The 22,803-nt window shown below is 41.3% G+C and overlaps 1 protein-coding gene across 3 annotated transcripts in view; it reads left to right on the top strand.

The window, feature by feature from the left end:
- The window catches only part of slc41a2b (solute carrier family 41 member 2b), a 35,292-nt gene that overhangs the window by 980 nt on the left and 11,509 nt on the right, over positions 1-22,803 (top strand). For 2 of the 3 annotated variants that reach the window (XM_046378744.1, XM_046378746.1), the window contains exons 2-10: positions 267-852; positions 2,819-2,926; positions 5,643-5,714; positions 6,321-6,465; positions 6,657-6,803; positions 12,554-12,701; positions 13,296-13,375; positions 21,186-21,317; positions 21,850-21,998. In XM_046378744.1, coding sequence (XP_046234700.1) covers positions 310-852; positions 2,819-2,926; positions 5,643-5,714; positions 6,321-6,465; positions 6,657-6,803; positions 12,554-12,701; positions 13,296-13,375; positions 21,186-21,317; positions 21,850-21,998 — 1,524 coding nt within the window. In that variant the 5' untranslated portion in view covers positions 267-309. Of the gene's footprint in view, positions 1-171; positions 853-2,818; positions 2,927-5,642; positions 5,715-6,320; positions 6,466-6,656; positions 6,804-12,553; positions 12,702-13,295; positions 13,376-21,185; positions 21,318-21,849; positions 21,999-22,803 lie in introns of all 3 variants that reach the window. The other variant, XM_046378745.1, reaches the window with a different exon arrangement.

The following is a 22,803-nucleotide window of genomic DNA, read 5'->3' as shown; positions in this document are numbered from 1 at the left end:
CATTAGAAAACAGCTGCTTCATATTGATAGTGTTTTCTGGTTTCTGAGTGAGGAGGTTTTGTCCCTCTTCATGATTCAGCTGTTCCGCTGCAGTACTGCTTCAGGCTGTTTTTTTTCCTGTTTTCCCAGCTATTCTCTCCTCTGTTGTCTTTCCTTGTGCATTTTCCTCAGGCTGATGAGTTCCTGTATCCAATTTCTAATATGGACAGTGCACCTGAGCAAGTGTAGACCAGTTTTACTGTGTGTCATTTTTACACTACTCTCAGACTGGATGACAGGAGATGAGACACTGCAGCCGTAGACCACATCATGAGTATCCAGAGTCTGGGAGGAGCTATAGGGGAGTCCCTGGGCTCTAGCCTGACGGTGCGTATGAGTGGAGCAGGTGGCGGTTGGAGTGCTCTCTCCTTGAAACCTGTTTCGTCTGGGCGGATTACCTCTCTGTTCCAGACGATGGTGCCCACCGGTTATACCAAGCTACAGGAGGAGCGACTAGCCATGGTGGACCTCGGAGCTAAACCAGAGGCCGGCTCGCTCCAGAACGGCTATAGACAAGACACATCACACGTAGAAGGCAGACGGCTCATGGACCGGGCTTCTCGGTCCTCTGTGACCTTATCAGACTGTGGAGACGGAGGCTACTCTGAAACAGAACCCATGCTGGCTGAGAGGAGGCTCTCCGGTGAGGAGGCAGATGCAGAGGAGGAAGAGGATGAAGAGGAAGGGCTGACATCTGATGTGCACAATATGCCCAAGGAGTCGCCGTTGGCCATGGCGCTGCAGATTTTGGTGCCTTTCCTGCTAGCTGGATTTGGAACTGTATCAGCTGGAATGGTGCTGGATATTGTGCAGGTAAGCTAAGCTACAATACAGCTATTATTCAAACAACAAGCAGCATAGTTCAGAGCTTAAGACAGGGTGGTATTAAAGGTTAATTCCAGTTCATTATTTTTGGACCATTGTTTTTGTCAATTATGTGTTAACACAGTTTTCAGCACAGAGTTACTGAGATATGGTAACATCGTATCATCACCAGAACAAAGTCTGAAGGGGCAAAAAAACATGATCAGTCAGACAGGCGGTAAAAAGCCATGGTTTTATCTGAATCATGTCATTTGGTGGTAAAAGCTGAAAGGGGGTGCACTTTTAATGCTGTAATAATTCTTCACTGCTCAGGAAAAAAACATTGTGTACATACCTACACTATTGACAGTAGGTCCAAGTTTGTCTTTTTAAACAACTTTTTTAACAAAACAAGGAAACGCGACAAGCTTGATGCTTTTCGGTTCCTTTTTTTCTTACAAATATCATAATCACACATCCTAAACATAGTTATTAGTTATTTAAGCGTTGATATGTAATGATAAGGAAGTAATTGAAGAAGAAGAATGGATAAAAGATCAAAATCCAACCAAAAATACAGAGGGGGAAAAAAAATGCTGAAATACCATAATATAACCTGAATTAATTTTGTCCAATGAAAACCGCAGAGTCCCTAATAATGGAATGGAGTAAAACACTAAATTGTCTTTAGTGCATTTAGTGCATTATCTTTAGTGCATTTCACAATGGGAGGGATTTGGTGAAGCAACTTTTACATATATAGCATTTTGTTATGATGTTCAATTCAGTTCAATTCAAAAGCGCTTTATTTGTCCCCAGGGGGCAATTTAAAGACAATGTAAATGTTGATATTGTAAACTAGAAATGAAGTATTTCTGTTTTTTGAGACTTCTCCTACTTGGATGTTTTTAAAAGAGAAGCAATTGACATTTATGCATTTGGAGTTATGTAAGGATCTCCATAAGTTCTGGATTAAGTCACAAGTAGAAAACATGTGCTTAAAAAGGGTCAACAGCTCCTCCACCTTGGTTTTCTTTTATTTGCGGGAGTATCTTTCATGTATTTTTGCCTTTTATTAATCCACCAAAGGTGCATACGACTCAAGTTGTTAACCAGAAGTAAAGTACAGGTTGCCAAAAATTACTGACTCTAAAACATGTTTCCAGTTTGACAGGTTTGGTTTTTTTAATTTTAAACAAACAAACCTTTCTGTCCGCATTCAGTGTGTGTCTTACTGAAAGGTGTGTATACATTGTGTGTATTGCCAAGGTCTAACAATCATGCTGAATGCATTTATCTCATCATAAAACCTTTGCAGATATAAATGATAACATTTTAAGTCAAAACATGGAGCCACTCATAAAAACTCCATAGAGCTACTAGTGGTCAAAAACTTCACACGATATCTTTAACTTTGGGTCCACCCGCTTGTGTTTGAAAGCCCTAAAAAAAAATCGACTAAACAGAGCTGAAATTAAAATGATGTTGTCAAAGTAATTTTCATCTTTTCAGTAGCTGATCTCATTTCATCACTGTTTCTTGTTTTTGTGGACATATATGCTTATAACACTTAGCTCAGGGAGTGTCTTTGTCTTGTTTGCAGATGTCACCAGTGGTTTGTGCCTGCTAAGCACACCACAAAAAAGTGTTCTTATTCCACTCAACTAACAAGTTGACAGTGAGCAGCAAATCTTGTTCACTTTAGAACAGACTGCACATTTAAACACTTGATGCCTTTTACGGTCATAACTGCCAGGATTGCTGACAAGAGTGACAGAGCAGTCTGATGCAGTTAGATTTAGGCTACGGGTTCTCAAGTACAAGTGCAAATAAGGACTTTGCCTTCTCCAACTGATAGGGTATCATTTAAATTTGAGTGTCAAATGAGATTGAGTGAAAGCATTAGTAATTAGAGGGTCAGACACGTTATATAAATTTAGAGTTTATTCTTTGCTTGTGTCATTTTTGTTTTCAGCACTGGGAGGCCTTTCAGTACATCACAGAGATCTTCATCCTGGTTCCCGCTCTGCTCGGCCTCAAAGGAAACCTGGAGATGACTCTGGCCTCAAGGCTGTCCACAGCGGTGAAACAAACACGCACACACTCACACACGCATTGACTTTTCTCCGAGCACAGTCAGAAAGGCACGCTACCAGGACAGTATCTTTTATGTGCGGGATGAAACATGAGGGACAAAGTAAAGTGAGGTTTTGGACTTTGTCAATAAAGAGTTTAGGCAAGTGGAAGTAGATGACAGCATACTGTGATCACTTTTGTGATGTAACAGTCGGCTTCCGTGGCTGAAGAGCTGACGTCCCATATGTACTCCCATGATGAAGTTTCAGCTGAGTTGAAGGAGATATACAGACAGTAGTTCCTGACAAGAGCTTGTCTGTTTTTCTGCCTGTAGATGGCATCTTTAATTTTCTGACACAACTTGTTCTTGTTGTAATTAGGTGGCTGTCCAGCATCTTTTTTGCAGTGACTCAGCTACCATTTGCCTATTTCTTTAGCACTCCAGGCCAGCGCAATGGACCGAAACCTAGTTTAAACTTACTTCTTTATTTTGCTCCATTAGAAAAGTTGGCGTCAAGGGGTTCCCAGTCAGCCTGATGACATGTCTCTCTGGCTGCTGTGGATGGTACACAAGATGTGTAATGTTATTGTGTGTGGGTGTATTTGTTTGTGTGGCGTTACATCATTTTTGTGGTGGTGTCTCATCTCCACAGGCTAAGCCTGCTTCAGTGTACAGTAGTCATTGGTCATCTCTGTGACACACTAGAGCTGTTCCAGTCTATAATTACAGTTCAGACAATATGTACTGTGGCAGGTGTAACATAAGCTTCAGTGCAACTGTCCCCCTTCAAAATTCAAGTAATGATTACTGTGGAAAGTTTCAAGTAAGAATTATTTTGGAGCCTTTAGATTGGATTTTGGTGTGGATTAGGACTTAGTCTAGGAATTTGCTGATGCAGCAGAGTGAGAGCTGATTTCCTGCAGAGGGAGGTGAGACGGGCTGCTGCAGCCAGGACGGCTGAACAGTAAGAGGGCTTTGACTTCTCAGAGCAAAAGCTATAAAAACGAGGAGCAGGAAGGAGGTGTGCCGCTTGACTTTTGCGGCATGTGACTTCCCGTGCTCTCCACAAACCTTTGTATTTGCAGTCCCAAAAGCACTTCCTCAGCAGAACCTGTAAAAGATTTCTCAGTGTTCGTCCCCACTACTCGGTTTCTGCGAAGCTGAACAAGTTACCGAGCAGAATTCTCTCTTTGTTTGTTTTATTTGCTCCTCCTGTTGGCCCCATGGCTCCCCACATACAGGCTCCACATTCACAGTGCTGTGTCAACACGGACAGCAGAGCTCAGTATGAGCTGACACCCCTCAGCGGTGTCCCAGAAAACTGTTTGTCTTTGGGTTACTGTTGTTGTCCTCCTCCGGTTGTGACGCAGACAGTGAGCCACAGTGGACAGCATAACTAAAACATGTGGCAGGACTTTTCCAAATTACCATCGTTATTGGTTATTGAAAATATTGTTACTTGCATAGCACATAGTATTTACAGAATGTTAACTGAAGTTTGACAGAGAGCTGAGACGAGACAGGACCGAGGATAGGACAGGATGAAGCCTGTCCAGTCCAAAGGCGTATTTATTCCATTTTAAAACCATGGCTCACTTTCAGCTCAATTTTTTTAAAAGATTAAAAGATATTGTTTAAAGTTGAAGCAGCAGAGGCTGAGATATCCTGACAACTTCTCCATATTATGGTGAAAACTCCCCAAAAAAACTAAACCCTCCATTTCCCATAATGCCTTCCATTAGGCCTTCCCTGACTGATATATGACCACATCTTTTAAGCTTGATGGCTCCATTTAACAGTGCGGGTTTTCTTTTTGTCCAATCCTAAGCAGAAATGACTCATTGTTGTCGCTTGAGTTATTTTCTAATATCTGACAAAGCTCCTCTATAGCGACAGAAGAGAGTTTCCACAGCCTGTTTACCATGACTACTGTACCAATGGTCATGTATAACACGAGGAATATCTCTGTAATTGATTGGTTGAATGGTAGAAAATAAATCGCCCAGATAACCACTTAATGTTTTGAGTATCTTCAAAGCAAACATAACAAATATTCTCAAATGAAAATATTTGCTAGAAAATAACATGATTTAAATTAAATTGCTCTTCTAAGGTGGTCAAATCATTTTCAGACCTCAGCTCAGTTGAAAATGTATTTCACATGTGAGAGACCAAACTAAAGCTGAAACAAGCAGTCCAGGTCTGACAGAACATCACCAGTTTCTGTGGGTTGTAGACTTCAGACTGCAAACCGTCTGACATCAAACATTCGCTATGATTAATTTATTTCAAGTGGATTTAATAGTCCAAGTAAGGACTAATCAGCCTGTGAAAACACTGACATTTCTCTGCTTAAACTTTCCAGACATATTTGCCTTACATACTGGGGCTGTGGAGTTTTAAACATAATTTTGCATAAACAGCGTTTGCATATCGGTAGGATCCAGTGTTGTAGGAGCTTGATCCGTATTAGGGGCTGAAAATCGTCATATCTTGGCCTGTGCTAATCTGATTGATTAGAAATGGCCCCCAGCTTTCTGGAAGGGCAATACTAAATCAATGGAGCACCACTTTAAATTCATGATAGTGTGTGAATGCAGTTTTGGTCCTCTAAATTTTTGTATTATAGTGTATAATAAGGGCTGCAGGTTAACAGGTCATGAAAGCTCATAGAATGCTACTGCTTTTTCTTTATGTCCCCCCCACACACACACACCAACAGGTGAATGTGGGCAAGATGGATTCTCCCATAGAGAAGTGGAATTTAATCATAGGCAACCTGGCACTGAAGCAGGTAAACACACGCTCACACACACACTCACACATTCACTGACACGTACAGCCAATATTGCCTTTTCATTAAAAATGAATCGGTGATTGTTAGAGTCAGTCCACAATTCTCATATTTTTATTAGCTTTGCAAAATTTGCACAATGAATGCAGACAACTTCAGAGATTTAAAATAATCAAAGTATTTCATATCGACACAAAACTTCACCTACATACTATCATATTTATGTAATGCCATGGATGTTATATGGTATGTAATGCTGCTGATGCACGTTCCCTTTACCGACAGACGTAATGGGTTGGCCCCAAGTGGGCGTTAACCCGGACTGTTTTATTGATCTGTGTACAGGATCTACTAATCATCTACCCAGTTGCTGATAAACATACCATAACACATGAAACTTTATAGTGTTGAGAGAAGGTGTTTGTCTGATATGTTACGCAATAATCTGTCAGCTGAAGTGTTATGTAATGGAGTGGAAAAGTCTACCTGGACCTGATGTTAGTTACAAAATTCAATGTCACCTACATAAAGCAACTCCTTTGCTAATCCTGTAAAGCACTGCTGTCGCACACATAGTCGCACATCCCCCTTGCCTCTCTCCTCCAGGTTCAGGCCACCGTGGTGGGTTTTCTGGCCGCTGTAGCAGCCGTGGTTCTCGGTTGGATCCCAGAGGGAAAGTTCCAGATGAGCCACGCTGTGCTGCTGTGCTCCAGCAGCGTGGCCACGGCCTTCATAGCCTCCCTGCTGCAAGGTAAACACTCACAAGAGCCGAATACCATGGTTTAAAATAAACCATTTATGCTTGTTGCCGTTAAGAAGCTGGGTCACTTCACAGACAGTCCGACCTCACGTGCGTTCAAAAAGAAACGCTCATTTCTTAATGACAGATTTGTGTCCATAATAATACCTGAATGTGCTCCACCCTACCTGTGTCATGTTCAGGTATCATCATGGTGGGTGTAATTGTGGGTTCGAAGAAGACTGGCATCAACCCAGACAACGTTGCCACACCCATTGCCGCCAGTTTTGGTGACCTCATAACCTTGGCGATCCTGGCGTGGATAAGCCAGGGCCTCTACAAGTGCCTGGGTATGTGAACAGTTGCTAACCTCATAAAACCTCTGTAGACATAAACATCTGTCCCATATTACAGACCACATCCTAATCATACGTGGTGTATGTGTCACATGCCGATCTGTACAGCATACCGTTTTTTGTGGTGTGCACACAGGAAATCAACATGCTTAACATTTTATATTGTGTAGTCTGTAATGAGTCTTCAGGCGACAACTAAATTATTTTGAAGCTCCTAAGGAAGTTGGAGAGTTGCAGCCTGCACTGACCACTGTTCAGTAATGGTAATTGTGTTCAACACGCAAAACAAACAATTTATGGCTCGATCCCAGAAGGGACCTTTTTTTTTTTTACAGTGTTAACTATTTTGGCAGTGGAGGGAAAAAATAAAGGAAATGCATGCAACATTTTCAAAGGAGGATGTCACAGATTTTGAGTTTTGAGTTATGTCATGCAGATGATGTGTATGGATGAGACAGCCAGAGATTACGTTGTGTGCTCCAGAAGATGCGCGATGATTGCCTTGAGAAGTGTGAGTTTATCTTAATTGGCCGCAAGGTTTCTACAAGAGGCATCAAGCCAGAGGGGAAATATTGATTAAACTCTGTGAAGGTCATCAAGGAATTGTCAAGAGCCGGGCCAGATCCCAGAAATTGGTATGGTGGCCGGATATCTCTGCCCAGATCAAAGAGACAATAGACAAATGTGAAATATGAGTCACAGAACACATTACAGACAGCCACTGATCCAGAATACAGTCCCAGACTGTGTCAAAAGGTAGGGATGGTTGAGTGGTCAAAAAAAAAAAAAAAAGACGTCTCACATCACTCACTGCGGATTATTTTCCAAGGTAGCAGAGCTGAAGCTACCATTCAAACTTTGTAGGAGACTTTCGCTCATGGTGGCTTTCCGGAGACTGTAGTATCTGACAGCAGGCCACAGATCTCATCAGAAACATTTGTAACATTTGGACAAGAGAGCGGCTTCACGCACGTCACAAAGCAGTGCTCGCAATCCACAAGCAAATGACGAAGCTGAACGTGTTGTTTAGACTGTCAGTTACCGATGAAGGGAAACCTGCACGCATCACTGCCCCAGTCAGTAAATGTTATTGTTCGCTAACTCCACTTTGTCCCTTCACCTTCGTTATTATTAGTTTGCTGTTTCACAGCACGTCTTTTCTCCCCAAAAGGGGCCATGATTGTTTGATGACTGGAAATGATGTATGTATGTCTGCTCTACAACAGCTGTGAGTTACTTCAAAAGTGGAGTCCTTCCTTTCTTTTTATACAATTTCCTGTACGTTACTCATGCGTACACGTGGTGATGTGATGTTAATGTTAAAACGATTGATCATTTAGTCCAGTTTTTAGTTGTAATAAGCATTGGATTGAATTAACATAAACACATTGACAATCTTATATGTTTTTAGAATTGAGCTGGTCCATCATCTGATATCTGCTTCTTGGTGTGCTCTGTATTTAGACACTTCCCTCAGTCAACCACTAGAGGGCCCTCCTGCCTCATACTGTAGCTGTGGCGCACATTCTTCGTGTTTAATTCATATCACAGCCAGACCCGTGTTGCACCACCTTGAATTACTTAACACAGTGTATACTGGAAGCTGTTAGCTCTTGGAAAGCATTTCATACTACCTAACCCTGTCAGGTCTAGTTGTATGACACAGATGTTGACTACTGTGAAAGGAACAATTGAGTGCTGTGACCTAAATGTATTAAACACACTTCAGATTTCATATTTCCTTGGCAGGGCAGTGCAGTGAGGCTGTCTGGTTGTGTCACTCTCAGGACAGTGCCTCTGTTGTTCTTGAGCCCAGCCAGGCTGACTCTTTCCCTCTAAATTGGAACTAATGGTCAGTTAACTCTCAACTAGACAGAATTTAAATCGAGCGATTATCTATGCAGATAAAAACTTAATGCCTCTAATGCTTCTAATTTTCAGGCAAAGCACAGGAGAGATGAGACGCCATGGAGATATAGTAGCTACAGGAGCCAAGTCAAGTCCAGTCAGGTTTATTTATAAAGTGCTTTCAACAAACAGGATTGTTACAGAGAGTTTCAGTGAGAGAGCTCAACAATAGATAAAAGCAGGGATAATGAGAGCATGAGAGAGTACAAACACCAAGAAATGGGGCCAGAGCTTGTGAGTGTGCACAGTACATTGGTGTGAATGTGGCAGGCATGTGGCATTGGGTTGTTTCAAGGCAGTCCATGAGGCAATTCAATCCATAATGTAAACAAAATGGGAAGAAATTGATGATATTAATAAATCAGGGTGGGTCTAGATTCAAATATTGAGACGCTGGCTGTATTTACACCTGCAGATCGGGGGTCTTGTTTAAGTCACATATCATAAAATGATGAAAAATGGCCTATTATAACAAAGACAATATGGACAGTATTCTTTAGTATTTTTATTCACTACATCATTACGTGGAGCCATAAGCTGGCAGAAGGTTGTGCCTGAAAAACGTACCACAAAGCAGTTTAAATGTCTGCATTAATGGCTTCTAATATATTTCACAGGCAACTTGAAATAGCAATTTTCAACAAAAATACCACATAGATTTGCAAAGTGCAAGTGGTCCCTGATACTTTCTGTAAATTTCCATAAATGTTTCATATAATCAGTGTTCCTCAGTAGAAAGTAATTTAATGATAATTCAGTGGCATTACTGTTTTAATAATTTATTCAGTTTTTATTATTAACTTTTTCATCAGCTTGGCGTGATCCTTGATCATTAGACCCTCACTTTCTTTTATGTTTTGTACTTGTCCGCATTGAGTCGTGAGAGAGATTTTTTTTCTGTAGCTGCTAAATGCTCCATTATTTTCACCGGCTAGTTGCGAACTGTGCCTGTCTGCTGCCTGCTGCCAGACAGGAAGTGCTCTGTGGCTTTATGAGAGCCTATCCATTCATACATTTTTTTTTTTTGTTCTTATCCAGTGTCTGGGTACAGTTGCAGCTGGTTAAGCAGGGTATTCCAGATGCCCCTTTCTCCAGTAATGTTTTCCCATCTCCTCCTTGGGAATCTCCATATGTGAAATATATAATCCCTCTTCCCAGTTGGTCATGTCTGGAAAACCTTCAAAGGATGCATCCAAATCAGAGGCCTGAACCACCTCAGCTGGCTCCTTTCGATGTGAAGGAGCAGCAGCTCTTCTATGAGCTCCTTCCGGGTGGCTTAGCTACTCTCTCTGTCTCTAAGGCTGAGCTGAGCCACAACTCATTTTGCCGACTGTATCTGTGCTCTCAATCTTTCAGTCACTGCCCACAGCTCATGAGCGTAGGTGACGGTTAGAACAGTGACTGAAAAAAAAAAACCACATCAAAAAACACCTCCCGACTCGGGTCTCTCGTCAACACAAATGTGCTGACGTCACATCAATCTGCCTGTCTATGTCATGCTCCATTTTACCGTAACTTGCGAATAAGATCCCAATCTAGAAGACTTTTTGGTGAAAGCACCTGCTCGCCATGACTGGAAAAGAGGTTGATGAGAGCACCAAGGGTGAACCAAAACGGTAACATTGTTGGCCGTCAAACTACAACATTTAACAGAAAGATGCTAAAAATCTGGGTAGAGCTAAGGGTAAAGGCAGGTTCTAGTCAAAGTTTTCTTTTAAGTTTGTCACTATTTCACACTACCTGTCTTCATTTTAATCAATATTAATATATAAAGTGCAGCTTTAAGCTGAGTGACTAAGTAGTTCCTTACCACAAGCCTCTATTGGCCTTTAATCAAAGATCCATATATTTTCTAACTAAGTTGCTTATCTTTTATACTGATGATTCACCCAGTAGGGCTTTATATCCTTCAGCAACCTGTGTGAAATGGAAAATAAGTACAAGCAATATTTGTGCATCTTGTCATTCCTCAGCTAAAGGAGGTAGTTGGTAGCTGCGCTGTTCTTGTTCCTGGCAGAGGGTTTTAGCCAAATGTATTCCACCAGAGATGGACAGGAATATCAAATGTTTGCTCATTGGTTTATTCACGGCAACATGGGTACCAGATGGCAGAGTGTCAGAGGTTTATGTAAAGAGTTTAACCTGTAGAAGACCTTAATTAGAGCATGGCTGAGCCCGCTTACTCTGTGCATTTTAACTCAGTATCAGATTCCCTGTCAGTGTCTGCAGCTTGGTTAGGGAGCTGGGTTGTGAAACAAGCTCCCAACAAAGCTCCCCTCTCAAATGTGCGCCTCAGTATATCTGCCTCAGCTTTATATTTTAGGACTGAAGGTCTGCTCGAGCCCATTATACTCTGAGCTGAACAGTGGGCCCTTTCTGTTCTCCTGCTATGAGAGCCTGGAGATAATAAATCTGGGACTGTTCTCCTAATGACAGTTATTTAGTGCTTGGAACAGAACTGCTGAAAACATCTGGTGGCAGCTCTAAGCAGGTGCTTTACCATAATTACTCTTTAAAAATAGTTGCATTGTGCTATATTGTAGTTTGAACTAATTTAAACACTAAGTGCTAACTTGTTCATACACAACATTCATACATAACCATTTCTTCAGCTTTTTGAAAGTTGCCTGGAACATGTAAGCCTTTTAAAGTGACATTTAAGTAAGTGACATTTACTATACATGTACTATATATTACATTTACTATATATAAAGAGTTGAACATGTTGAACAATCGATAGCTAAGTACCCAACCAAAGACAAACCTTGCTCATCTTGTGCTTATTCTCTTCAGTCTTACCTCTTTAAGTGTAAAACCTTGACTAACAGCTGAATTGTGTCTGCCCCAAGGTTTCTGCCTTCTAAAAGGCAGTTTTTCCTCACCACTGTCGCCAAGTGCTTGCTCAAGGGAGAATGTTGGGCTCTCTGTATTACAATTTAATTAAAGAGTTTGGTCTAAACCTGCTCAAATTGGAAAGTGTCATGAGATAACTTTTGTTGTGAATTGGCGCTATATAAATAAACTGAATTGAATTGGCATTACTGCTTTCCACCATCTTTTTGGCCAACCAGTCAGGATTACACCCAGTGACAGCTTTAACTTGGCGCTCCATCCCCCCACTTTATCACTAAATGTCGCTAAGGGAGTAATTACCTGTATTACTGACTGTCTGGCTAGCTAGCTAAGGTTGCTAGGTAACGATAGCTTGTGAAATTTGGAAAAATCAAGGGTAAAGAACACTGATCTTGGAACTTCTGTTTCCTGTAGTGTGTCATATTTTAGCCAGCAGATATCACTGTCGAGATTTCCAACCATTGTTTCTATGTTCCCAATTGAGCTGCTTCACTGTAGTTTTTAAAAAATATATCTTAAAAATAGGCTACATTACCAAAAAAATTTCCCAATGCTTAGACCCATGGAGGGGGGTCAGCTGAGACCCGACAGGCTGCTGGACTTTGAATATGCCCTTTCCTGTTGAGAAGCCAAAACATAATTATAAAAGTCTTGTTTAAGACGTTTTATTATTGCAGTTAAAGAATAAGAGTCCATTAAAGGCCCTTGACCCATGTTTGGCATGTTAATTCAGCAATATTAAGCTTTGATGTGTTGTAAAATACAGACAGAATAAAATTTGTTGAAACCATGTTTCCTATCCTCAAACCAAGTTACCCAAAAAAATCATTTTGGTATTGTGACTGATAGTCAGGTATCATATGGAACTCTAGCCAAAACTGTCTTAACAGTATCTTTAGGTTTCCCCAGTGCATGCAGGGATAGGCTCCAAACTCCCACCAACCAAAGGGGGAAAAATGACAGCATCTGTTCTTTTCCCCCAGACTCCTACCCATATGTATCATCACTGGTGTGCGCCTTCTTCATGTGTCTGACTCCTCTGTGGATCGTCATCTCCTCCAAGCACCCAGCCAGCCGCACCCTGCTCTACTCCGGATGGGAGCCAGTCATCACTGCCATGGTCATCAGCAGGTGTGTGTGTTCGTGTGTTAAACTGTGTGTGTGTGTGTGTGCTTAGTCTTCAAAGGGGAAAGAACAGCTATTCTGCGTCTGAGGCTTCCAGTGTCTGGTTTGCTTGATGACTCATCCCCTAAACAAATTGCAGTACCCGAGCACATACACCCTCGGGTCCCCTTGAGCCTGGCAGCCTTACTAATACAGCCGGGAGGAAGGGATTGATTGTCTCGCTCGCTCACGCACACTTTTCTTGTGCTCGCCTGTCAACACTCAGTGCAGGTGATCCCACATTTCTCAGGCATTTTGAGAAGAAAATGCAAATATTGGCTTTGCACACCATAGGCTTAAAATGACTGAAAAATCTTGAATTCTTTCTCTTGCGTCTTCCACTCTCTTAATCTTCACTATTCAGTACAGCTGATGAAGCATTTTTAGTGACATTTGTAGAGCAGTAAACAAATTCATTGTGGACATCATTTAGATGAAGACAATGCACTATCTCTCTCTTTCCATGCTTCTTTTTGTTTCTCTCTCTCTCACACACAAACACACACACACACGCACACACACTAACACCAGTTAATGATCTTATTATGTTGTGTCCTGCAGCATTGGAGGACTCATCCTGGACAAAACAGTGTCTGACCCAAATCTGGCTGGCATCGTAGTGTACACCCCGGTTATCAATGGTAAGTCACAGTATTGGCTTTGCTGTCTCCTTCACTCTGAATGGCTTCAAGGTGTCACTGTTTGATTTGCAATAGCTTGCCTCTGAGGCACGAACAGACAAGAAGAATCTGGTCAAAAGGTTTTAATATGATAGGTTCCTAAATCCTGTGGGATTTAGCAGACACATATTTGTATGTGAAGAAAACTCAAAGCTTGTTTGATTTCTCTAATCAATTCTCTGATTGTCTTTGGTTGAAGTGCAAGACACAGTTCACAAGAGTCAGTATGTCAGTAAGGATCCAGGTTGATTAATATTTGTAAATTTGAGGTCAGTTTTAAATGATTTGCCAGTCATGGTCCTCCGACAATGCATCCTAATGACTCTGGCGTTTCTCCTGACTTTTCCTCGAACACATCGTCAGGTCTAAGTTTTAATTTGTCCCACACTTTGATTTATGACCACATGCCTGGTAAACATCAGCATGTTAGCAGTGTCGTTGTGAGAATGTTAACATGCTGATGTGTGCATTCATTCTCAAAGCACAATTGTGTAGTGTAGTGTAGCCTCACATTACTGTACAATGTTGAATTGGGCATTAAAGGGCATTCTCTCTCCATGGGGCTCTGTGGTATTGGACCGTCTTTCAGGATTTGGGGCTCGGCCCCTTACTTCCTGTGAAAGTTTTAGTGCTTCAGTATACTAAGACATACAGTATATCTACATTCTCCTCTCTCTCATTTATTCTCTAAGAGGCCCACAGGAAATGGGCATAGCATTTTAGCATGTTGTAAAGTCAGTGATGTTTACTGTCTTTTTTACTCACTTTTCATCAACCTTCTAACTCTCGTTTACATGCTTATAATAAAAGAACTTCATTTGGTGACATTTTCTGGAATGACTTTCACCACTTGCTCAAACCGTTATGTGATGATGCTCTGCAGCTGTGTAGGACTCTAGTGTAGTGTTCTGTGTTGCTGGTGAAAAAATTGTCCTCTTATGTTGGTTTTTGAATTGTGGTTGGATTTCTGCTAAAATCTGCAAATGATGGGGTTGCTCTTATTTCTATGAGACTGAGTAGTACTAAGGCATCAAAGATATTCTTCTATGATATATATTGCAATATGAATATAAATACAGGAAATCAAGCCAGATACATGTAGTGTGTTATTCACTTAAAGATACAAAGTTAATCATACTTTCACCATTTTGCGACCTTTGGTTCAGTCCTCTCCCAGCTATGGGACATATTTGTAAATCGCTGCATGCATTTTCAGATCTGTCTCACAGTGTAGCAACAGCAATGTGGACAAAAACAGCCAACAGCCATGGAGTGAAGAAGGAATTCCTTGAATAAAATGTAACATGTATAAAACTTTAAGAAGTGAGTAGTTGAAAGGCCTTTAAATGGAATTCTTCTGTCTTAATAGGCAGCAGCAATACACTTATTTTACAAATCAGATGGCAACAAGCTGTTTAACTTCAGTTTCAGTGCACATAAACTCTGTCTGTTTGTCTCATTTTTCCATCTCAGCAATTAATGCAGTCTTTGACCTTTGGAGCTGAGCTATAGACAAAGTGTTAAAACACAAGATGAATGGCACGCCATAGAGTCTATTTGTCCGGTGCTGTGCAGCTCGCAGGTGTGAATGTGAAAGCAGGAGAAGCAAGTGTGCTCAGTTAACAGTCCCTGGATAAATGAAGGTTACTAAATAAAGACTCCAAATGTTCATCAGCATAAATAAGATACCTAATGAGACTGGTTTAGGCATTCGGCCACAGTCCCGTCTGTCTCCACTTCACTAAACTGGTCCTCCTCCATTTCCCCTTCCTTCTATCTGCCACTGCTAACTGGCTCATCCACGGCTGCCAGGGGCCTGGCACCTCCACAGCAAGAGATAAGCTTTTAATTTAAATGGAATTAATGAGAGACATTTAACGAGATGGAGTACGATTCCGACTCTAATTGGTTTTCCGCTGAGATGTATTCCAGGCAAAAACGGCTGGGGAATCAAGTGTGTGTGTGTTTGTGAGGGCAGAGATGTTTTATTTTGTGTGTGCAGTGTCAGAAAAATACAGGTCTCGGCAAACTTTTTAACCATCTCTCTGATTTCCATCATTTTGTTCCTGGGTAACTACACAGTGAGACAGTCTGCTCATGCCATTCAGCTGATTAAAATGCACTGTGGTTCCTGTTGTAATAAAAAAATACAGTTGAACAAAGGGCAGACAGAAGAGAAGCTGTGAAAAGGATGGTGTGCAGATGTTTGATTAGAAAGGAGTGGGGAAGGAGATGTGTAGAGCATGATAAGAAAAGGTAGGTGAAAGGAAAGATAGAGGGAGAAAGCTTCCTTTTTATCCCAGTGACCTCCATTATTTCATTTAAATACCTTAGGCTGTTTTGTGCAATTTCTCTTACAGCCTTCAGTTTTGTAAATATTTAAATTACTTAAAAGCTGTTCAGGTATTCATGTTTAATCCAGGTGTTGAGGAAGTGTCTGCCAGTTAATTTCCTCATGTTCTTTTTGTACCTATTACAATAGCATCACTATATCCCATAACAAATGGGATTGGTGTCCTTGCCTTTATTTTGATTTTAAATTCAGTTTCAGGTCATCATGAAGGTCTTAAAACAGCCTCGAGGTGAACCTGCAGATGTCAGATTGTGTTGTGAATCTGCTGTGAGCACTCCAATGTGGCAGAGACTTTCATCTTTGCTTGTCATCTTGGCATATCTGCCTTTTGCTTTCCTTCTGTTGTTTGTTTTAAGATAAGATTTCTGCCTCCTTTACGTCTCATTTCCGTGTGTGTGTGTGTGCGTGTATGTATATATATATATGCGTATATATACATCGCCTCTTCTTTCCATGTTTATCTTTCATTACATTTTATCTGTGTTTGGTGTTAGAGCCATTCAGGAAAAAAACAAAACAAAAAAAAATTAAACCTGGAGGGCAGGAGCGGAGCAGAGATAAGATGAGCAGGAAGACAGTGCCTGTGTCTCCGTCGCCCCCAGCTGAGAGGAGCACAGACCCCCTGCAGTTCCCCATGTAGCCTTACTGCAGCCCAGACCTCCTCATCCTCCTCGTCCCCATTCCTCCTGTCATATCCAGTGACCTGAATAAGTCAGACCCCATTCCCCAAATCCTGTTTCTTCTACCTCAGCTGCCCACTGAGGTTGTAAGAATGCTTTCCACACTCTCACCCCTCACCCATCCCAAACACTCTAAGGGACGGAAAGCCAAAATATTGCCCAATTCAGAGCCTCAATTACTGTGTATTGTTGACCCACAACTCTAAAGCACAGCATCAGCAAGGGTTCAGCTGGCAAAAAATGTCACGTGGTAGAAAAAGAGTTCAGATAATATCATTTGGTAATAGTTGCAGTAGTAGGTATTTGGAAAAACATTTTCACTGGTATTTCAAAAGTAAAATGCTGATGAACGTTTCCTATACTGAACAGTTAAAGACATTGCTGTATTTCTATTCTAACTGCACATTCAAAGGACTTCATCTCTGAATTCCATTTAGCTGCTTCAGTTTCACAAACCGTGTATAGTTCAAGCTGGCTCACTGCCATGGCTTTTCCTGAGACGGAGTCATGGCTGATGTTGTTACGAACACCTGTGTTTTTCCTATTATGATGGGTCAAAATGTCGTTCGTCTGAGGACCGTAATTTTGGAAAAGGCCTATACAGCACATCACAAATTAGTGTATATATGCCAGTACAGCAGGCAGTTATTGCATGCTCCTAATCATGATGTCCAGATTGTGTTTGAACTGCTTATAGAGAAGTAGGATGTAGTTTGTGGTGCTGTTGGACTGTATTTGGTTATACAGCACTAACAGGTATTTTTTTAGTTTATCTAGCCCATTTATATCGGTGAGAGTAGCCTAAACAAAACTAATAATACAGTTCAGCAGCACCACAGACTTCATCCTCCAAAATGAAAAGAAGTGTGTATCATAATGTATTTAACAAATGCAAGGAATCAAATATGAAAAGAAGGTAAAAGGTCATTTTTAGCACAGAATAGGATAAATACAGGAAACTGACACTCTCTTAACCATCCTGAAGAGTGGTTTGATTGAGAATAAGATTTCTTCCACACCAAACTCATCCAACAATGTCGTCATGCTGGAATAGAAAAGGACCTTCCTCAAACAACTGCCACAAACTTGGAAGCATAGTATTGTGTAAGATTTGTCTTCACTGTGAGTAAGGGGCCTATAACCCAACCTCTGAAAAACTGCCCCATAAAGAGGTGTGTCTGGATACTTTTGTCTATATAGTGTAAGACCAAGTCAACTTTCAGATGAGTTAAAACCAGTTTACAGCTCTGCAGTGTACAGAATGTGATTCACTGAAGGTGCATTGTTGATTTTTTAATGGAATAGCTATTTTGGAAAATGGCTTACTTGCTGTCTCATTCCTGCATATTAAGTGCAGAGTCAGGGCATTGTTAATATAGCTTAGTATAAATAGTGAAAGCAGGGGGAAACAGCCTGGCTCTGGAAAAAAAATCCCACCAACTCCTCTAAAGCTCTGAAGAAGCAGGCAAAAATAAACATAAAATTTTGGGTTGTGTGCTGGGCCTATTTTTTGGCCAACAACAGCTGTGTGGAATATTTAATATTTAACAATTTCTTCCACATTGAACAGTGGCAGGGTAGTCGGCTACCTTAAGTCTTTATGCTAAGCTAAACAGCTGCGGCTTAAGCTAATTCCAGCTCCATTTTTAACACACAGGTGAGATTGATGCCAATTTTCTCATCTCACTCTGAGAAACAAGTCAAACAACAGTATTAAAGTATTCCTGTTTAAAGACCCACATCAGGCTAGTGGCATGTTCAGGTTGAGGGGACAGGAGTGTGGTAAGGCGGGGCAGAGCGAGGGTGAATGCTCATTGTGGAGTTATGTTTGTTTACAGGCCCAGAGGGAGCACTGGTAATGCTCCAATAAAATGTCACCATGCAGACAAAGAGCCACAATAGATTGAATTAAGTGGACATCGCCCTGAGGTGGTGGCAGTGTCTAATTTAATGTACGCTACTCGGTAACATGCCTGGGAGGATGTCTGAGACATGCATACCCTGCTTCTTGTTCTTTGTATATGCTTTGCAGTACACAACCACTTTGAATGAAAGCAAACTGCATATAAATAATTTGTTTACCCACCGCGTTCCAAACACTTGAATGATACTTTTTAATAATTCTGAATAAAGGAACGTCTCCCTTTCCTCAGCTCTACAGTTCTATGCAGACATAAAGGCACACTTAGCAAAGCCTTGTTCTTCTCTGAGCTGCTCTATGCCCACCTGCCAGCTACTTTGTTGTTGATATCTGTATGTATGTGAGCTCTCCAGCAGGCCCTAGTCACCAGACTGTGGTCACAAGCATGAAAGACACGGAAAGTTAGTTTGTGCATTACTTGCTAAAGGGAAGGTGTGATCGCTGCAGCATGTGAATGTAAAGTGGTCCTGTGTTTTATCAGTACAGATGGCATCTGACTTTCTCATGACTGCTCATCTGCTCCAAGTTAATTAAAATCTTACTTAGACGAAGAAAATAGAACTTTTATTTGTTGTTACAGCAGATATGAGGATTTGTTTTTTTCTTACCATGGTAATTTTGCAAACCCTTAAGCTAGATTTATAGTTCTGTGTAGTCTTTCTGTTGATAAGGTAAATAAGGAACGTTTTCACAACGCTGCCGTAACTATACTGAATGTGACGTGTGCTACCTCAAAAATTTAACTACACATTGGGGCTGTGGCCACTACTAGTCAAGTTGAAGAAAGGCTTGATATTTATCTGCACTAATCAGAGATTTTTCGTGAGCAGGTTTTCATGCAGATCTAGCCTGATTGTCAGTACCACACTAAAAAGCAAGAGTAGAACCATATATCACATATACTTCAACATACACTCCTAGGATGATAGCCTTCGGTAGCCTTCTGGCAGTATGGTCTAAACACAGTAGCCTTTACGTATTGTACCACATGACACAATATACTAGATTTCATATGGAACATAGTTGGCTACACAGCAATTAAAAAAACAAACTCTTGTTTAAAATAATACCATGCAATGTGTACCACAAGATTAAAAGATTTTTTAAAAAAATGTGACTTCAAAACAGCCCTTAAAAATAAAGCGGATGTTTAAAGCATTTAATTATTCATAATAAAAGTAGCCAGCTATGACCGGCAACAGAACAAGTCACATCCCTACATCCCAACAAGTTGCTTCCAGCCTTGATCTCAGCGCTTGCGCTGTCAACTCCCTTAGTGAAAGGCTCTCCAAGGAGACCTTTGCATGCTATCTTTTTAGAACGTGGGCGTGATTGCTCCTCTTCAGCGCCATGTGCTGAGTGTGGCAGGACATCATCGAGCTCACACTGTCTTGCTGTGTGTGTAAGACAACAGAGGTAGAAAAAAAACTTAAATGCCTCATCTTGTTTCTTTTCACAAAAGCACCAGAGGCAAGCCCTTCACACTCACATTCTCTCCTTGGTGCGCACAACTTATAACTTACCTGAACAAGTGACATACGCCCACACACACAAAGCATATTTAGATAAGTACTTGGTTCTGCATCTGTGTTGCTTTCAACTTCAGCTAGTTCTTCTCTCCCACTAGCTGCCCTCCCGCCCTGCCACCCATTTCAGTGTGTCAGGTCTCTCAGTGTGGCTCTCCTCATTTGGTGGCACAGTCCCCATTGCACGGTGCCATGCCTTGTTCTATCATGTTCCCTAAAGGGACACAGGGAGAGAGATACTGTAGGTCACGACTCTTCCCAAAGCATCGTGGTTGCTTTTTCCAGAGTGTGAGAATCCTCTGCGATATCAGCTCAATCTACAGTGTCTGTGTCAGATGCATTGCACCTGAGTAGAGCTGCAGTGGCTGTTTATTGTTGTTCCAAAGGACGCCCAAGCGTGTCAAGTGAGCTGTTCCACTGTGTGATGATCAGTTTATGTTCTGGGAGGTTTAACCTTCTCTGTTTGGTGCCAGCGCAGTCGTAGAATTTGAGCTGTGGTTATAAATAAAGAAATAAATAAACAAATGCTGCTACACGATTCGCTTTACCAAGCATATGGCTGAGGCGATCTACGTTTAAATCCCATTGTGACACCTGGTTAAAAGTGTGCGTAAGACTTTACTCGTGGGGCTCCACGCTTTGCCTGGACGTTAGTCACGTCTAGCTCCTGCTCCAAAACAAGAGATTTCAACCTCTCAGCATCAAGTGTGTGTGCTTCAAAAAGAGGTCACATCTGTAGGGCAAAACATTTCATTTCCCTTTCACTGATCATAACATGAGCTGTGAGTGTAATGTAGCCCCAAGTAGCTCGTCAAGTCCACTCATTTGTGGATAATGAGATGCATTCTGCTTCTTTGAGATGGTGTCACTTTCGTGTTTATCACTTGGCACAGAGCTGGCAGCACCGTGTGACGAAAACATGGCCTTGACAGAACGGTGTGCTTTATTTTGTTCACAAAATCCCCAAATCCCTCGTGGTCGACCACAGAAAAAGGCCTTAGGTTTTTAGTTATGTATTCACCAATGCATCTTATTTCTTTGTTTGCATAAGTTATGCTTCTGTGTCACAAAAACGATATTTTGTACATATATTATCATTTTTTGAACACACTTAAATATTGATATCAGCCTGAAAAATGCAGTATCTGTTGTTAGCCTTTCGCAGTTCTCACTGAAAGGTCTTCACATACAGTCATATTTATCTGCCTGTGTCTCTTCATTGACTTCAACCAATACTGAATGCTTTGCTCTAACCATGAAACTTGAACTCTGTCTGTCCTGTCCTGTCCAGGAATCGGGGGTAACCTGGTGGCTATTCAGTCCAGCAGGATCTCCACTCACCTGCATCTCCACTGTGCTCCTGGAGAGGTTCCTGACGAGGCCAAAGGCTGCTACTACCCCTGCCGCACATTCTGTGGTACAGGTCAGTACTGTTTAGTAAAATCACACATTGGCTAAGCATTAGTGTCCAACTCTATTATGATAAGTGGGGAAACACTTAAGCTCATTATTTTGGTTATTATTTACACTGTGCTGATTATTGATAGGAAGCCTTCTGCCACACACATTATAATTGGCTTTCATAAATACACATGTTTGAAGTAGGTTTGGGTATGATGGTCAGTGGGAGTGCTGTCAGGATGATAATCAGGCTTTAAATTGTAGAGTAAGCTCACAGTTTGAAGCTGGGGTTTTCAGCTCTGTTCCTGGTGAGCTGCTGCACTGCTCCTTCTCTGTTCTGCAGGGCAGCTAATTGCCATCTCCTGCTGTCCCGGGTGTAAATTAATTCCTTGTTAGAATTCTAGAATTAAAACCAGCAGGACTTGTAATCCTGGGGACGGTGGGTGGGCTGGTTCAAACACCAGACTGTTTAGACAAATAATTTCCAAAGCGTGCCCTTTCCATTCACCTTTAACCTTCCTTCCTTCCTTCCACTCTTTTTTCTATTTTCTCAGGAGCCAATCATCGCTCTGCTCAGGTGCTCCTACTTCTGGTGATCCCCGGTCACCTGATCTTCCTCTACACCATCCACCTAATGAAAAGCGGGCACACCACCCTGACGCCCATCTTCATGTCTGTCTACCTTGCTGCTGCTATGCTGCAGGTGAGCACCTGATGGCTTTAATGTTTTAATATGTAAGAAGTTTTAGAATCCTAAAGTAGTCTATTTTACATTCATTGCTCATCATGCCATATAAAATATTCAGACTAGCTATCCCCTGCAATAATATAGCATCATTAAGGCTGCTTTAAGAAGAGTTAAATTTGATTTTCATCCCAATAAAATAGTAGAATTAAGCCCCTATACTTTTATTTGTTTAAAGCTGGACTAATCTATACTATTATATTAACTATGGATCAAATGAATATTTGTAGTGTGACAAGTGTTACTCAGTGATGAACCCACAAAGAATTAATACCCAACTCTGCTGAGTGTTTGTACCATCTTTCACTTTGGTGTGGGCAGTCTGTCAGTTTTGGATGAAGATCCATCTCAAAGGCGTCCATGATTTACTTTTCAGACGAATCGTAGAGCTTGTGATATTTAATGTCCTCTTGCTTCTGTCTTACTCCTCACTATCAGATCCATGCTATGTGAACATAGCAGTGGAATGACACAAAACAAAAAAAAATGAACCATCTTTAACGCAGTGTTGTGTTTTAATGGCGTAACCATATCGACCAACCTGACTTTCATAGCTTATTGTTTTCTGATCTGAATCTGATTGTTTTGGTTCAGTCTGGTTAACTAAGCGCTAATACAGAAAGTTAGTTAATGCAGCCTTAAATTGAACTGTGGATGAATGTTTCCTTCTTAACACTTGAGGTAGAGTATGACAAGCAGGTGTGTATATTCTGTGAATTCTTAGAGCGTTGTGGTTTCAGGCGATTCCTCAAGGACTCTGACT

Source organism: Scatophagus argus, chromosome 22 (genome assembly GCF_020382885.2).
Source record: "Scatophagus argus isolate fScaArg1 chromosome 22, fScaArg1.pri, whole genome shotgun sequence".
Taxonomy (NCBI): Eukaryota; Metazoa; Chordata; class Actinopteri; family Scatophagidae; genus Scatophagus; species Scatophagus argus.
The sequence above is the reverse complement of the archived record's forward strand: the minus strand, read 5'-3'. Positions and strand labels throughout refer to the sequence as shown.